The following is an 18,497-nucleotide window of genomic DNA, read 5'->3' as shown; positions in this document are numbered from 1 at the left end:
TGTATCTCCTAAGTTTTGGTACGTTGTGTTTCATTTTCACTCATCTAAGATATTTTCTAATTTCTCTTGTGGTCTCTTCTACCATGCATTGGGTATTTAAGCATGTGTGTGTATTTTTAATTTTCACATAATTGTGAATTTTCCATTCTCCTTCTGTTATTGATTTCTAGCTCCAGTTCATAGGGTTGGAAAAGATACTTTGTATGATTCAAACCTTTGAAATTGAGACTTTTTGTGACCTAACATGCGTCCTATTCTAGAAAATGATCCAGGTCCACTTGAGAAGAATGTATTTTGCTGTTATAAGGTGAAATGTTCTACATGTGTCTTTTAAGTCTAGTTAGTTTAGAGTATTGTTCAAGTCTTATTTTTCCTTATGAATCTTTTGTTCAGTTGTCATATCCGGTATTGAAATTGCTGTACTGATACCTCCTTGCTATTAATATAGAACTGCCCATTTTCCCCTTCATATCAGAAGCAACTACGTATTTGCTTCATATATATCAGGCTGTACTATTAGGTGCATATATATTTATAATTGTTGCATCTTCTTTATAAATATATAGGGTCCTTCTTTTTCCATTGTAATGGGTTTTGACTTAAAGTCTATTTTATCTGATATTAATATAGCCACCCCCAGTTCTTTTTTGGTTACTATTTTTTCCCCATCCTTTTACTTTCAACTTACTTATGTCTTTTAATAAGGTGAGTCTTTTGCGACCAGAATATAGTTGGGTCATGCTTTATTTCAATCTGTTCTTCCTTTTGACCGCAAGCTTTAATCCATTTACATTTCAAATAACTACTGATAATGCAGGACTTCTGCTCTTTTGTTATTTGGCATTTCTAAGTCTTAACACATTTTTTTGTCCTTCAATTCTTCCTTTACTGCCTATTTTGAATTTATTGGTCTTATGTAGTAGAACCATTCAGAATCCCTTCTCATTTTCTTCTGTCTGGACTTTTCAGATATTTTTTTTTGTGATTACTGAGGAGTTTAAATTTTACATCTTAATCTATAAAATTTTCAGTTAACTAACTTCAACAGTATACACAAATTATTTCCCTGTACCCCCGTCACCATCTTTATGTTGTTCATGTCATAAATTTTATCAGTGTACATTCTGTGTTCGAAAACATAGATTTATCATTGCCTTTTAAAATTTTTGCATTTTAGATACTATTAGAAATGTCATTTCCTTCAGTCTGAAGAACTCTGTTTAGCATTGCTTATAGTGCAGGTCTAGTCATAATGAACCCCCTCAGCTTTTGTTTATGGGTGAATGTCTTAATCTTGCCCTCAACTGTTTTTTGTTTTTTTTTTTTTGTTCCCTCATTTTATAAAGACCATCTCACTGGATATAGAATTCCTGGCTAGTAATTTTTTCATATCAGTACTTTAAATATGTTGTCCCACTGCTTTCTTGCTTCCATGATTTCTAATGAGAACTTAGCACTTGTGTTACTGAGGCACCCATGTAAATGGCATATTATTCTTCCTTTGCAGGAAGAATTCAGGATTCTTTCTTTTTCTTTGTCATTCCACAGTTTGTTTATAATGTGCGTATGTATGATTCTTTGAGTTTATCTTGTTTGGAGTTCAATGTGCTTCTTGGGTATGTATATTCAGGTCTTTTGTTAAATTTGCAAGGCGCACAGCCATTTCTTCTCCATTTACCTCTTCTTCTGGGCCTCCCACAGTGCATATGTTGGTATGTTTGATGAGGCCCTACAGGTCTCTCAGGCTCTGTTCACTCACATTCATTCCTTCTCCTTTCTGCCCCTCAGTGTGAATAATTTCTATAGTCTTATCTGCAAGTCCACTGATTTGTTCTTTTGCCAGTTCCAATCTGCTGTTGAACCCTTCTAGGAAAATATTTATTTCAGTTTCTGTGGTCTTGTCAGAAAGAAAGCCATACCTGAAACAGAATAAACACTCACCTGATTATGGAGAAGAAAAGGATTTATTAATGACCTTGCAAGAACCTGCATACAACTGAAATGTGGTGGCTAGTGTGTCAAATGACAGGAAGCAGCAACATTTATTTCCTAACACACAAATCCCTCCCCTGTTTCCGCATTGGCTGGGTACTCCAGAGGTTACAGCCAATCAGAGAGATCTAACACATTTTTTCCCATATAAGGAAATGGTGCAGATCCCCAAGCTTACATCAGAGGCCTCCCACCTCTCCTCCCCCGATCTGGGTTGGTTTTGCAGCCTTTTGTTAGTAAGTTTCATTTTCCCCACTCCATGCCATTTTGTGTGAAAAGTAGACTTAATTATAGGGTGGGCCATGGTGGCTCAGCAGGCAGACTTCTTGCCTGCCATGCCAGAGACCAGGGTTCGATTCCTGGTGCCTGCCCATGCAAAAAAAGAAAAAATAAATAAACCTAATTATATTCTTACAGGTCTTTAACTTCAAATTTCCTTTTGGTATTTTTATAACTTCTAGCTGTTTATTGAAAACTTTTTTTGTATAAATAGTTTCCCTGATTTCCTTTAGTTCATTGTACTTTCTTTTATACATTTTTCACATTGTTTTCAGTTTTTATTCTTTTAAAAAAAGTTTTATTGAGATATATTCACATACAATACAATCCATCCAAAGTGTACAATCAATTGCTTTTAATATAATCACAGAGTTGTACATTCATCACCACAATCAATTTTAGAATATTCTATTTACTCCAAAAAGGAAAACTACATACCCCTCAGCAATTACCTCAATCCTTCTAACCTTCTCCAGTCCTATGTAACCACTAATCTATTTCTGCCTCTATAGATTATTTATATATACATTTTATATAAATGGAATCATACAGTATGTAGTACTTTATGTCTGGTTTATTTCAGTTAGCACAATAGCTTTACAAATTGCTATTATTATTTTTTAATTAGAGAAGTCATAGGTTTACAGAAAAGTCATGTAAAAAATGCAACATTCTCATAAACTCCCCTACTGTTGACAATTTGTATTGGTGTGGTACCTTTGTTACAATTGATGAAAGAATATTAAAATAGTGTATTAACTATAGTCCACAGTTTATGTTAGATGTATTTTTCCCATATACCACCTTATTATTAACACTTTCTACTAGCATCATACATTTGTTATAATTCATGAAAGAACTTCTTGTACTATTAACCTCTGAGCATCGTCCACAACTGGGTTCATTCTCTTATACCATGCCATATGAAATGGAGCTAGAAGTATGTTTCATCTTCTTTCATTATAGTAACATACATGTCCCAAAAATTCCCCTTTTACCACTCACATACATAATTCATCAGGGTTAATTGCACTCACAATAATGTGTTACCATCATTCATTTCCAAACATTAACAGCATAGAAAGTCTATACAAATTAAGCATCAGCTCCCCATTCTGTACTGCCAATCTATTCCTGGTAGCCTATATTCTAAATTCTAACTCTATGAGTTTGCTTATTATTAGTTCATATAGGTGAGATCATACCATTTTTGTCCTTCTGTGTCTGGCTTATTTCACTTGGCATAATGTCCTCAAATTTCATGCATATGGTTGCATGCATCAGGACTTTATTCCTTTTTCTAGCTGAATGCTATTCTGTCATATGCATATACTGCATTCTGTCTATTCATTCATTGGTGGTTGGACACTTGGGATGCTTCCTTCTTTTGGCAATTGTGAATAATGCACAATAAGCACATTGGTGTGCAAATATCTGTTCAGGACCTTGCATTCAGTTCTTCTGGGTATGTACCTAATAACAGGATTGCTGAATCATATGGCAATTCTACACTTAGTTTCCTTCTATTCCTGTCTTTCAAAGAGTTTTTATAAAGAAAGAATGCTGAATTTCGTCAAATGTGTTTTCTGTCTCAATTAAGATGATCACGTGGTTTCCCCCCTTGTTTTGTTAATGTAGTGTATTACATTCATTGATTTTCTTATTTTGGAGCCAACTTGTATACCTGGGATAAAACCCACTTGACTTTGTTGAGAATATTTCCATCTATATTCATAAGAGAAATTGGTCTGTAATTTTATTTTCTTGTAGTATCTTTATCTGACTTTAATACAAGGATGATGTTGGCTTCATAGACTGAGTTAGGTAGTCCCCTCCTCTTCACGTTTTTGGAGGAGTTTGAGCAGGATTGGTATTAATTCTTCTTGAAAAGACTGGTAGAATTCACGAATGAAGCCACCTGACCCTGGGCTTTTCTTCGTTGGCATATTTTTAATGACTGATTTAATTGCTTTGCTGTAATTGGTCTGTTGAGGTCTTCTATGTCTACTAGAGTCAGGGTAGGTTGATTGTGAGTTTCTAGGAATTTGTCCATTTCATTTAGATTGTATAATTTGTCAGCATACAGCTTTTCATAGTTTCTTCCTATGATCACTTTTATTTCTGTGGGGTCAGTAACAATGACCCCCTCATTTCTGATTTTGTTTGTTCCCATCTTCTCTCCTTTTTCTTTGTCAGTTTAGCTAAAGATTTGTCAATTTTATTGCTATTTTGAAAGAATGAGATTTTGGTTTTGTTAATGCCCTCTGAATTTTTTTGTTCTCAAATGAACTTGTTTCTGCTCTAATCTTTGTTATTTCCATCTTTCTGCTTGCTTTAGGGTTAGTTTGCTATTCTTTTTGTATTTCCTCCAGGTGGGTAGTTTGAGCTTTGATTTTAGTGCTTTCTTCTTTTGTAATGTAAACATTTAGGGCTATAAAATTTCCTCTCAGCACTGCCTTCTCTATATCCCATCTGTTTTGATATGTTTAGTTCTCATTTTCACTCATCTCAAGATATTTACTAATATCTTCTTTGACCCATTGATTGTTTAAGAGAATGTTAATTAACTTCTATATACTTGTGGATTTTCCAGTTCTCTGTATTGATGTTTAGCTTCATTCCATTATGATCAGAGAAAATGCTTTTTTAAAACTTTCTCTTTCCAAATTTATTGAGACTTGTTTTGTGATCCGATCCAACATGTGGTCTATCCTAAAGAACGACCCATGTGCACTTGAAAACATGCATCTTGCTGTTCTGGGGTGCAATGCTTCTGTTTATGCCTGTTAGGTCTAGTTCATTTATGTTATTCAAGTTGCCTGTTTCCTTATTGATCCTTATTAGTTTCTTATAGATGTTCTATTTATTGATGAGAGTGGTGTATTGTAGAGGTCTTTATTTTTCTCTTCAGTTTTACCAGTGTTTGCCTCATGTATTTTGGGGCCTCATGATTAGGTGCATAAATATTTATGATCGTTATTTCTTCTTGGTGATTACCCCTTATATATTGTTCTTCTTTGTCTCTGATGACAGCTTTTGAGTGAAAGTCTATTTTTTTCAACATTAGTGAACTTATGCCAGCCTTTTTTGGTTACAATTTGCATGGAATATCTTCTTCCATGCTTTCACTTTCAACCTTTTTGCATCTTAGAGTCTAAGGTGAGTCTCTTGAAAACAACATATAGTTGGATCATGTCAACCTGTGTCTTTTAATTGGGGAGTTTAAACTATTAACAGTCAGAGTTATTATCATAAAGACAGTATTTATTTCAGCCATTTTGTCCTTTGTTTTAATGCAATTTTATTGACATATATCCACGTACCATATACTCATCCAAGGTATACAATCAGTGGTTCACAGTATCATCATATAGTTGTGCATTCATCACCACAATAAATTTTTGAGCATTTTTATTACTCAAAAAAATACAAATAAGAATAAAAATACAAAAAAACATCCCAAATATCCCATATCCCTTATTCCTGCTATTATTTATTTTTGTCTTTATTTTCTTACTCATCTGTCCATATACTGGATAAAGAGAATATCAGTCATGAAGTTTTCACGATCACATAGCACACCATAAAAGCTATATAATTACATAAGCATCTTCAAGAATCAAGACTACTGGATTACAGTTCAACAGTTTCAGGTCTTTCCTTCTAGCTATTCTAATACACTAAAAACTAAAAAGGGATATCTGTATAATGCATCAGAATAACCTCTAGAATGACTTCTCAATGCTATTTGAAGAAGGCCTTCTCACTTCCATGATGCCAGGATCGCTCATTCCCAGGAACCATGTCCCACATTGCCAGGGAGATTAATACCCCTGGGAGTCATGTCCCATATAGCAGGGAGGACAGTGAGTTTATCTGCAGAGTTGGCTTAGAGAGAGGGGCCACATTTGGGCAACAAAAGAGATTCTCTCGGGATAACTCAAGAATAATTATAAGTGGGCTTAGGTTCTCCTTTGCAGGAATAAATTTCATAAGGACAAGCCCCAAGATTGAGGGCGTGGCTTAATTAAATTGGTAGTTTCCAATGCCTGTGATAATATCCCAGGTGGGTAAGTTTAATACTTCCACATTTTCCTCCAGTCCCTCCAGGGAACTTTGCTAATACTTTTTTTATTTTCTGCCCAGATTACTCTGGGATATATTGGGGCATCACACTAACTTGTGCAAACAAACAAGATCTCATTCTCTATTCAAGATTCCATGCAATTATGGTGTTCAAATAAACTGATCATACAGGTTAAATTAGATAGTGTGCTACAAAAAATATGAATTCTGTATCCTTTTTTTGCTCAATGATATTCTTACATGAATTTAAAAGTAGATTTGCATATTAAAGGTACAGTATTAGGTTTTGTTATCCTTACTGGTGATTTTCATTTCTTCACACTACTCTAAGCCACTCTGTCCTGCCTTTTCCTTTCAACTTGCAGAATTCCCTTTAGTTATTCTTGTAGAGTAGTGATAAACTTTTTGTTGTTGATAAACTTTCTCAGTTTCTGTTTATCTGTGGATATTTAAAACTTTCCCTCATTTTTGAAGGACAATTTTGATGGATAAAGAATTTTTTTGGTTTGCAGTTTTTCTCTTTCTGAACCTTAAATATTTCGTACCACTACCTTCTCACCTCCATGGTTTCTAATGATAAATTGGTACTTAGTCTTATTAAAGACAACTTGTAAGTGATGAATTGCTTTTCTCTTGCAGCTTTCAGAATTCTCTCTTTGTTTTTGGCATTTGACATTCTGATTAATATGCGTCTCAGAGTAGGCCTATTAGGATTTATTCTTGGACATGCATATTTAGGTCATTCATGAGTTGGGAAGTTCTCAGCCATTATTTCCTAAAATATTCTCTCTGTCCCCTTTGCCTTCTCTTCTTCTGGGATACCCGTGATATATATGTCTGCATGATTCATGCTGTTGTTCAAACCCCTGAGACACTGCTCAATTTTTTTCTATTCTTTTCTCTATCTGTTCTTCTGACTGTATGCTTTTGATTGTCTTGTCTTCTAGTTTGCTGATTCTTTCTTCTGCCTGTTCAGATCTGCTCTTGTATGCCTCTAATGTATTTTTTAAAATTTATTTTTATAATTTTTCTATTGTTTTTTTTTTTTTTTTTTTGACATGGGTAGGCTCCAGGAACCAAACCTGGGTTTCCATCATGGCAGGCAAGAATTCTGCCACTGAGCCACTGTTGCTTGCCCCTTCTAATGTATTTTTAATGTATGCTATTGTGCCTTTTTTTTTTTTTTTTACATGGGTAGGCACCGGGAATCGAACCCGGGTCCTCGGGCTTGGCAGGTAAGCATTCTTACCTGCTGAGCCACCGTGGCCCACCCTATTGTGCCTTTTATACATCTAATTTGCACTGTTTCTTTTTATACTTTATACTTATTCTTCTTTATCTTCACACATTTTCTTTTTAGTATCCTCTATCTCTTTATGCATGTTTTCTTTCATCTACTTGAATTTATTTAGGAGTTCTTTTTTGAACATCTTTTATTAGTTGTTCCAACTTCTGAGTCTCCTCTGAAGTTTTAATTTCTTCCCTTGACTGGGCCATATATTCCTGTTTCATAGTATGGTTTACATTTTTTTGCTGATATGTAGGCACCTGATTATCTTGATGAGTTAGCTCTGAAGGTCTGTTTTTCCCTCTTTTCTCGTGCTTCATTGCTGATTGGTTTCAAATTAAGGGTCTTCTTTGATGCTTTATCTAACTCACTCTAGACATTTAGAATAGCCCTGTTTAACTCTTCAGATTTTTTCAGCTCTTTTTCATCTGGCTCTTGCCCTGAATATGTAGTGCTGTTTTTAAGATTGCACTTTTTGTGCAGTTGTTTCACCTTCAGAAGAGAGCTTTCTCTCTCCTCTTCCTTCTCCTGGAACCTTGATCTGTTGCATTTGTTTTTGTGCAGACTTTTCTCCTCACCTCCTGTGAGTTGTTTAAATTTCTCTCTACTCACTCAGTGCCACATTTTCCTGACTCTTCAGTTGTGAGACCTGTATTATCTTACAGCAGTTTGGTCCTCCCCCTCATTTTTTTTTTCCTGTGAGGCTTTTCTGCCTCTGATTTCTTTCCCATTAGGGTATTGCACCCCAAGGAGCCAGATAGAATCAATCCAGAAAGGTGGATCTCTTCAGAAACTTTTGCATTTAGGTTATCCAACTGTGTGAAACTGGATTCCATGAGGATATAACAGTTCTCACCAGCATTTCTACTCAGTCTTTCTATTTTGTCCCCACCTCCCAGCATGATTTTGTATGCAAGCACTCTTCAGTGACTTGTGTTCCACCCTTGGTCTCTGCAGACTTAAGTCCCTGTACAGGCATGGAGTTCTAACTTGATGCTATGAGTCACTCTACAATCTCTTTTCTCAGTGGGAGGGACCTGACTGTGCTGCCTCTGTGCAACTCCCAAACTGTGCAGGACTGAGTAAGTGGATGGGGAGGAAATGGGGACAGATCAGTGGTCCAGGACTGAGTTTTCCTACCTGATATTTTTCTGTTTCTTCAGTTCAGCATTTGTGGAGTCCTCCAGTCTCTATAGTCCTCTAAAATTCTAACCAAGTGGGATTTTTCCTTTTAACCACTAAATATCTGGGGAAGCTTTTTCAGGTAATGTTTTATGTTGCCATGTTGATGACGTCTTTCTGGCCTTTGCTCATTTTAATGGACAAATAGCTCACTATGACCCCTATGATCTTTGAATTGTTCAAAGCTTTTTTGCTCTGACTTCAAAGTCAGCCAACTAGTGGCCAGGCACTCGTAGGTCTTCTTCGTATCTTTGATCATACTGAAGACCATTGAAAAATCTCTTTCTCTATTATGTCTATAGCTTGACCTTCTTCATTGGTTTCTTATGTTTGCATTTGTTTTTGTGCAGACTTTTCTCCTCACCTCCTGTGAGTTGTTTAAATTTCTCTCTGATGTTAAGAATTACTGATTGCATATGTAGAATGGAATGATTTCTAAATGTTGTGTTAATTTCTTTTTTTTCTTTAATTAATAAAAAAAAAAATTTCTCTCTATTCACTCAGTGCCACATTTTCCTGACTCGTCAGTTGTGAGACCTGTATTATCTTACAGCAGTTTGGTTCTCCCCCTCTTTTTTTTTCTGTGAGGATTTGTTCTTGTTTTTTGTTCTTTAGATGGACCATCATTTCTTGTTTCTTTGCATTTCTTGTGATCTTTTTTTGCAAAAATTATACATTTTAAGATTTTAGTATGGTTACTGTGGAATTTTGTGTGAGGTGTTTGTTTATTAAGTTTGTATCTCTTTAATGTTATGATGGAGTTTTCTTTTGTTGCCAGTAGTTAAGAAAAATAAAGAAATGCAGTAATCCCCTTTCGTAGATCTTGCAGCTTGGCTCTTTGTTGGCTGTTGTTCTCTTTCAGAGCTTAGTTAGTCTAACAGTGAACTTGAAAAAACAACCCTCAGCAAAAGCATTAGGTTCTGTCCATTTTCTTTTTCTCTGAACATGTGTGTTATCCTGGACATGCACTAATGGCCTTAGGAATTCCTCCATATACCTCAATTAGCATACTCCCTCTTCTTTCTATTAAAGTCTTTCTTCATAGTCTAGACTCTGAATTTTATATCTTAAAGCTGGTAATCTTTTGCCCCAGACCACTGCAATTTGATCATTTCTTAGCTAATTTAGCTACCCACAGTCTGCTTCCACCTGCAAGGCAAGTTCTGGGATGGCAAGCCAGAGATGTATATCCTACTTAAGTTCTTCATTCTGCCACCGGACATATTGGTAAAGGCACACATGCACCCCAGTATGAAGACAGATGTTACTCTGTTTCCTCTGGAACCAGGACCAAGGATCTGTACTGAGAGTGTGGGGCTGGCTCCACATTGAGTCATGGCTAGGGTGGGGGAAGTGCTGGCACTACAAGGTTATTGTTTTTCTTATTTCAGCATTTGCCCAGTTATTGCAGTCTTTTAATTGCTTTCTGGGTCTTTGAGATGGTGGTGACAATTTTTGTTAGTTGTTTAATGATTCTGTTGGGGAATAGAACCCTGGGGTGTCTCATTCTGCCTTCTTGTTCTGCATATAACTCTATGTTTTCCGTAATGTTTTAAGCCACAGAAAAGTTCTCAAAGTCCTTTGCATTAGTTTCTCCTGGTAGTCTCCTTATCTTTGGCTAAATGGAGTAAAATGCAAGTACACATCAGAGTATATACTTAAAGGGCTGTGAGTTCTAATAATGGACTTGCAACTATGGAGTTATGCTTCCACTCATCTGTGCTTTAAAGAAATCTCAGTCAAGTGGTAACTTCCAAAATCTACTGTCTATAGAAAGTTGCCAGTGATCTCTGAGAGAAAGGGGCTGAATCAGTGTCTTGTGGTACCAATGTCCATGGACTCCTGGATTTTTCCCTACCTTTCTGATCCTTCTGTTTTTGGTATTTCCTTCCATCTATCCAACATCAAGTTAAGTCTTCTTCTCCTCCATGCTAAAGGTAATCTCCTCCACTCCAAATACTTAAACACCAAGCACATGCCTACCACTTTAATAAAACATCTATCTCCAATCTGTCCTCTCTTCCAGACTCTGAATTCATGAGTCTAGTGTCTGACCTGGCAACCATACTTGTATGTCTCTCAGTTATCTTACATCTAACACTAAATTCTTGACCCTCTTCCCCACCTGACAGTATTCTTCTCCTCTTCCTCTTTTTTCTATCTTGGTAAACTCCATTCACTCAGTTGCTAAAGCCAGAAAACCTATATTCATCCCTATTCCTGCTTCTCTTTTTCTCCCATGTCTAATTTGTCAGTCAGTCCTGTAGTCTCTCCCTGCCCACTTCTCTCTTTCTCCCATGTTTAATTTGTCAGTAAGTTTCCTTGCATTCGCTTTGCTGCTCCCATAATCCACCAATTTCCCAGCAACCAAAGTGATCCTTAAATATATAAAATTATCTTGCCTTGCCACATCTGCTTAAAAGCCTGCACTGACTTCCTTTGCACTTGGAATGGAATCTAAACTTCCTGAAGGTTCTCTGTGATCATGACTTGGCTCTGCCTCATCTCACAGTGTCATCTCAGCCCCTCTTCTTTACTGTGCACATTCCTGTCACATTGGTTTCCTTTCAGCTCTTTGAAATGGACAGTTATTCTCTGCTTCGGAGCAGATATTCCCCTTGACACCTCTGTTGCCCATCTTTTTATCACAGCTGGTATTGTGTTAATAAGCCACACTGGATGCCTAAGGATAGGCAGGAAGAGGAGAAAGTGAAGGACTCTTGTGTCTAGTCTCTGCTCCCTACCCCTCCTGTATCCCACTACCCCTGGAAAAGAAGAAAAGAGAATAAATGCTGGCCTCTGAAACTGCCACTGCCAGGGATGAGGGTTGTGCAGACCATACTTGCAAGCCAGTGTGCATCAGTATAGCTTCAAACAGCAAGTGGAAATCTAATCTCTTCTTGTCTTTTCATCACAGGTTTCGAATCCTTTGGGATGAAGAGTTAGAAAGGATGGGAACTGAGAAAGCCTCCCTGGGCCGAGTGGTCTGGAAATTCCAAAGGACGCGCGTTTTGATGGATATTGTGGCCAATATCTTGTGCATTGTCATGGCAGCCATAGGGCCGGTGAGTAGTGGGAGAGAGGAGGCCTTTTACTGCCTTGTCTCCTAGGTCCCCAGACTGGTGTAGAATGTCATTTAGTTACTTTCTCTACAAGCTGGTGGGTTTATTACATCATCATTATTTTTGTGCTCCTTGGGGCGTATTTTTTATAAGGCTAATACTTGTCAAGCACAGCAGCAGCCACTGGAATTAATTAAAAAGTTTGCCTCATAGGGCGGGCCGCGGTGGCTCAGCGGGCAAGAGTGCTTGCCTGCTATGCCGGAGGACCCCGGTTCGATTCCCGGCCCCAGCCCATGTAAGAAACAAACAAACAAACAAAATATAATAAAACAAGAAAATGTTTAAAAGATGTTTCCCTTCCTTCCTTCCATCCTTCCTTCCTTCTCTCTGTCTTTCCTTCCCTTCCTCCCTATCTCTTTAAAAAAAAAAAGTTTGCCTCATAAAGTCAGCTTGCTGACATTATGTGGGGCCTCTTGTACTAATCTCAACCCCCAGTAGTCCTCTTCTCTCTCTCCACCGCGCTGTTTTACAGACAGTTCTCATTCACCAAATCCTCCAGCAGACTGAGAGCACCTCCAGGAATGTCTGGGTTGGCATCAGCCTGTGCATAGCCCTTTTTGCCACCGAGTTTACCAAAGTCTTCTTTTGGGCCCTTGCCTGGGCCATAAATTACCGCACAGCAATCCGGTTGAAGGTGGCCCTCTCCACTGTGATTTTCGAAAGCCTCGTGTCCTTCAAGACACTGACACACATCTCTGTTGGTGAGGTAAGTTGGCCCAGGAGGAGAAAAATTTTAGGAAACGAAGCCCTGAGTTTTCTGAATGTATCTGAGATATGTGTCCTGAATGGAGCACCTGCCTTTCTTGTGCTATTTCAGGTCCCTCCCATCATGTCCCATCTTACTGCTAAGTGGGGTAGTGGAGACTCAAAGGGCCAGAGGCATTCAGGGAAGGGAACTCTCCATTTAAGCTGGAGAATTTGGAAAGGCCTCCTAATGTCCCATCTGGAAAAGGGCTTAGGGATGATTTCATCCGATACCTTTCTCAATGAGGGCATAGAGGCAGTGCTGAGCAGACTATTAACATTTAATAAAACGGATTGACTAAATGGATCAGATCATTCTAACTGTGTAAAATTGGGGTGCTGAAGCCACAACAATGTCCATGCCTGTTGGACTTCAGAGTTCCTTAAGTTTCTTAAATTTAAGTTCCTTAAATTTCCTTAAGCTCTTTATCTTTAGCAAGCGAATTCCCATCACTTAAACAAGGGAATTTCCCAAGTCAAAGGAACTCCAAGAGGTATGGGGTAAGGAAAAAGATTTGTTTCTTTTTTACCAATTGCTCTTTCAGTATGTTCAAAGCAACCTGTATCAATTAGGATTAGATTTGGCTGCATATAACAGAAAATTCCAAATAACAGTGAATTAAACAAGATGAATTTATTTCCCACTTATGTAAAAGGAATCAAGAAAAGGGCCATTTAGGACTGGCATGGGCCTTCCTAATCCTTCTGACTTTCTGTTTCACTATCCTAGCACATGGCTTTCATTCTCAGCATCACCTCATGGCTCAAGATGGGTGCTAGAGATCCAGCCACCCCAATCATGGTCCAGACAATTGGTAGAAGGAAGACAACAAAAGGGAGTCTTCCAAGTTGAGTTGGCTCCCTTTAAGAATTCATTCCCAAAGTCCCATTCAACACTTTGGCTAACATCTCTTTGGCCTTAACATAGTCACATGTCCATACCTCTCCCACAAAAGAGGCTGGGATATATAGTGTTTTAGCTGGGCACATCACTGCCCTGAATAAAACACTTTGTGTGTATCAGGTAGAAGAGGAAAATAAATAAAGTATAGGTAACTAGCAGTCTCTTCAATATGCTCCTAGATGGCAATATTACTCTTTAAGCTTATCGTCATTGGTATTCTCAACCTAAAAGACTGGCCTCTATCTAAAGCCATACCAGAATGAGACACAAAACTCGTTGTGTTGGTGTCCTCATAACCCCTCAATTAAGGCAATTTTTCTCTTCTCTCCTCAGAGCCCTTGGCTATTCTGAAAGCCTTTGGTTGAGGACATCTTTGGATGATCCATCTGAAGCCTAAACTTATGTGCTTTCTTTCAGGTGCTCAATATACTATCAAGTGATAGCCATTCCTTGTTTGAAGCTGCCTTGTTTTGTCCCTTGCCAGCCACCATCCCTATCCTAATGGCTGTTTGTGCAGTGTATGCCTTTTTCATTCTGGGGCCCACAGCTCTTATTGGGATATCCGTTTATATTATATTCATCCCAATCCAGGTAATGGCAATTCTTTGCAATAATAATTGCTCTACACTTACATTTTACATACACACCCTCACTGAACTGGATAGAAGGTTTTATTTCTGGGGCAGGAGCCTGAGGCCTTTGCACCCAATCTGGGCTCACAGGTATGCTTTCTTTTGCTGCACAGTGTAGTTTTTAAAGAAGACTGAATTTGAATGCCTGGGGGAGTGGGATGACTTCTTCAGTTTGCCGCAGTCCTGACTTCAACACTCCACTGTATCCTGGAAATTCATACAATAGCAACTGTCTGATCCCCAGCAGTTTTCCCCAGACCACTTCAGCTGCCGTAACTCAAGGGCTGAGAATCTCAAGCCAACTACTCTTAGAACCTTCTTGGCACTTATATTCCAATCCCTGGATTTTTAGGCCAACTGCAATTCAGCAATTCTTTCTGAACAGTGTTTGTACCTTGATTTCAGATGTTTATGGCTAAGCTCAATTCAGCTTTCCGAAGATCAGCAATTTCAGTGACAGATAAGCGGGTTCAGACAATGAATGAGTTTCTGACCTGCATCAAGCTGATTAAAATGTATGCCTGGGAGAAACCTTTTATGGACACTATTCGAGGTAGGATGAGCAGCTACTTAAAGAAGCCATTACTCTGTAGAATGTGCACTTCAAGGCATTCTTAAGATTCCTGGGGCTAGGCATTCCAGAAGGGGCTGTGTGGGTCCTCTGAACTGTTCTGTAGGCTTTTCAAAGGATTATGGAGATTTTGTAAAACACCAAGGCATCTGTTCTTGTGAACCCAAGGCCTCAGCAGTTTGGTAACATGTGGTTTAGACTTTAGTGAGGCATGGGTATCCCAGTACTGACCAGTACTGACCTTTTACAAAAATAATTCACTAAAACATTATGAGCAGGAGCATAGCTACCACAAGCTTTTTCTTGTCTAAGAAAATGTCTATACACACAAACACAGACATGTGTGTGTACACTCACGCATATCTCTTCCTCACCTGTAGCAGCTTCATCGTGTTTGGATGGTCTACTGATTCAACATTCCTTGGGTAGATAAAAGGATGCTTGCCTAGTTTTTTTTTTTTAATATGATACTAAAACTATTTCATTCAAATATAAATGCAAATCTAATTGCAGGGACATTTACATAATTGCTGACATAGACTCAGGTAGTTGGCCGGTTAATGATCTGACCCACTGTTACAATTGACTCTCTGGATCTACAATTACACTTTTGCACCAGCATGTAATTGGGATTGAATCTATATAATTGTGTCTCAAGGAGTGGCTTTAGGAAGTCCCTTGGGGTGGGACACAGTCGTCCTATATGATCCTTTTGGAGGATCCAGAAACACTTCCTCAAACACTCAGCTCACTTCAGTATAATCTAATTTGATTAAATCTGATTCCATTTAATTCAACTCAATTTAAGTTGCCAGTTTAACCCGATAAATATTTATCAAGTTCCTACTATGCACAAGGCCATGGGAGCTACACACGATCAAGAAAAGGGTCCCTGCTTTTAAGAATAAGGGAAGATGAACTTACCAAGCTCAAAAATAGCTCTGAAGTTTTTGGCTTTACCTCCAAAGTATATCTGGAATCCATCTGTTTCTCTCCATTCCTTTGCCACCTTAGTTCAAGTCAACATCCTCCCTCCTGTCCTATGGCAAAAGTTTCTGAATGCTCCCTCTGCTTTTCTTCTTGTGTCGTATAACCCATTATATACCTAGTAGCCAGACTGACCTTTTAAAAATGTCAATCAGATCATGCTGCTTCCCCTGTTGAAAAGTCTTTGGTGGCTACTCATAACGCTTAGAGTTATTCAAACTTATAACTTGTAAACAAAACCTAAATTCCCTCACCTGGCCTATTAGTTCCCATACGATTTACCTCCAAATGACCTTTTTGCCGCTCATTGCATCTTATGCTGGTCCTTGGTAACTGCACTCTGATCAGGCTAACCTCTGTCTTTTCCTAGAACAACATACCAAATTCAGCCATCCCTCAGGACATGTACACAGACCATTTCTTCTGCCTAGAATGCTTTTCTGCTAGATGTTCCTGGTGACTTTGTCTTGACTTAGGGCTCCTCTCAAATGTTGAACACAGTCCATGTAGGGCCTCTTCCACCAGTTCTTCTTAATCACTCAACCTTGTTTATTTCTTTCATATCCCCACCACAGTTTGTAATGACCTTATTTAATTGTTTGTTCCTTTATTGTCTATCTCCTCCACTGGAAGAGGGCCAAGACCTTGCTTATATGCCCCAGTACCAAGCACGGAGCTTGACATATAGTAGACATCAGATTAAAATTTGTTGAATGAATGAAAACATGAATTAATTGTTCTATAGGATAAAATGAGGGAAAGTGCCACAAAAGAAACTGAGAGAAGCTCCTTAGGGCTCCAGGGAAAGCCCTCTTGGTTGAGAGACCAGGGAAATGCCTCATGGCAGAGATGCATTTTAGATGGGCCTTGAAGGACAGGAAGGAGTGGGACACAAAGAGAGTTGGGGAGGCCCTCAGGTAGGAGCAAAAGCCTAGAGATGGAGACATGGGGGTATGCTTGAGGAAAAAGAGGTGGCTGGGTATTCTGGAGGTGAAAGACACGGGGAGAGCTTTGGATCCCAGTAGAACTAGGTTCCAACCCTAGCTCCACCACTTCAGTTCTTTAACCTGGCTGAGACTGTTTTCTTCCCTGTCGAGACGGCGTCACCATGGCCTGTCCCTCACAACACAGTGGCTGTGGTGTTGCTAATGCAAAAGTGTTTTTTGCCAATGAGGCTGGAGTCAGGGTTGTTGAGGATTTTAAGCATCAGGGGAAGGAGGTCTGTGAGTAGTGCAGAGAATGGCCATCATCTGGATTTATGAGAAGCGAGAAAGTCCAATCAGTTTTTGTTGCCATTCCTGGGTCACAGAACATGGACCCCAATCTAGTAGTCTTCACGTCAACATAGGTATTTGGTTTGACCCTCATGGTATTTAAAAATTTTTCCAGTTACTTCCCAATATTTAGAAGTAGGCAGCTGTCTTACAAAAATATGGATCTCAGACTTCTTCCAAACAATTGAAGGTCTGGTAGCACAAGGATCATTTGTCCATATAGCACCTGTTGGCTGGTGCTCAGAAGTGGGTGCCCCTATCAGCAAATCATGTGCTCCCTATTTTGCTACATTCTATACCCTACTTCTGCTGTTATTCTGCTCATGCCCCTCATATATGTTACTTGCCTGGCCTCTGTAGGCATCTCAGTTTATGACTCCTGACATGTGGAGAATCAGGACAAGAAGGGACCTTGGAAACATCCAGTAATGGCAGCTGACATGCACTGAGCTCCTGGGACAGGTTGGGCTTGTACTTGGCACTTTCTGTGAACTCATCACTGAAATAATTAACACTCATTTGGAAGAGAATTAGGGAAGGGAAATGCATTTCTTAATGCTGGTGTTTGACATGCAAGACTAGACCATCTTGGACTGTTTTCCATTCCATAGGTATAAGAAAGAGGGAAAAGAAGTTACTGGAGAAAGCTGGATTTGTCCAGAGTGGGAACTCGGCACTGGCCCCCATTGTGTCCACGATCGCCATCGTGCTGACGTTCACCTGCCACATCCTCCTTGGGCGCAAACTCACTGCCCCTGTGGTAAGAACCTTCCCTAGACCTGGCCCCTTTTGCACTTAGACTGCGTTAAGTCCCAGGTGGGAAGTTGCTCCCCACCCCCTCCCAGCACTGGCATGAGGACGTTCCATTTCTGTGAGCCACACCATGCCAGACTTCAACCATAACTTATAAAAACAAGTGCTTGGGCCGATGAAGAGTTCAGGAGATCCTGGTAGCGATTTTTGCCTAGTCCTTGACAGGAATAGTGGTTAATGTTGAAACATAATTTTACATTTGAAAACCAGAAAGGAGACCAAACCAATACTTGATTGTCTTATTCATACACATTGCAAGAAGGAGAGTTGGAGAAAATTATCTTGATGGAATGTGTTGAGAGGTAGTATGGGGTGTGCTCAGAGCCTGTGGCCTCCTTTAAATCCTGCTCTACTACTTGCTGGCTACAACGTATGACAGATAATTGAACTTTTCTTTCCTTGGCTTTATTGCCTGTAAAATGGGGATGGTAACAGTTCCTATCAGTGCAGTTGTAAGGGCTGAATGAGTTATTTTATGTGAAGCATGTAGAAATATGCCTGGGCATGCAGTAAGTGCTGCATCCATGTTGGCTATTATTATTAGTCTGGCTTTCTTCCAGGTTGGAAGCTTCAGTGGGAGAAGTAGGATGAGTGTGAGATGCTCATGTTTTTTTATATATACA

The 18,497-nt window shown here is 38.9% G+C and overlaps 1 protein-coding gene across 6 annotated transcripts in view; it reads left to right on the top strand.

Annotated features, from left to right (window-relative positions):
- The window catches only part of ABCC12 (ATP binding cassette subfamily C member 12), an 84,825-nt gene that overhangs the window by 23,852 nt on the left and 42,476 nt on the right, over window positions 1–18,497 (top strand). For all 6 annotated transcript variants that reach the window (XM_077132344.1, XM_077132343.1, XM_077132345.1 and 3 more), the window contains 5 exons: window positions 11,745–11,892; window positions 12,422–12,655; window positions 14,015–14,188; window positions 14,635–14,782; window positions 17,673–17,821. In XM_077132344.1, coding sequence (XP_076988459.1) covers window positions 11,745–11,892; window positions 12,422–12,655; window positions 14,015–14,188; window positions 14,635–14,782; window positions 17,673–17,821 — 853 coding nt within the window. The remainder of the gene's footprint in view (window positions 1–11,744; window positions 11,893–12,421; window positions 12,656–14,014; window positions 14,189–14,634; window positions 14,783–17,672; window positions 17,822–18,497) is intronic.

The sequence above is a fragment of the Tamandua tetradactyla genome, chromosome 16, assembly GCF_023851605.1.
Source record: "Tamandua tetradactyla isolate mTamTet1 chromosome 16, mTamTet1.pri, whole genome shotgun sequence".
Taxonomy (NCBI): domain Eukaryota; kingdom Metazoa; phylum Chordata; class Mammalia; order Pilosa; family Myrmecophagidae; genus Tamandua; species Tamandua tetradactyla.
This window is presented reverse-complemented; position numbering and strand designations above follow the sequence as displayed.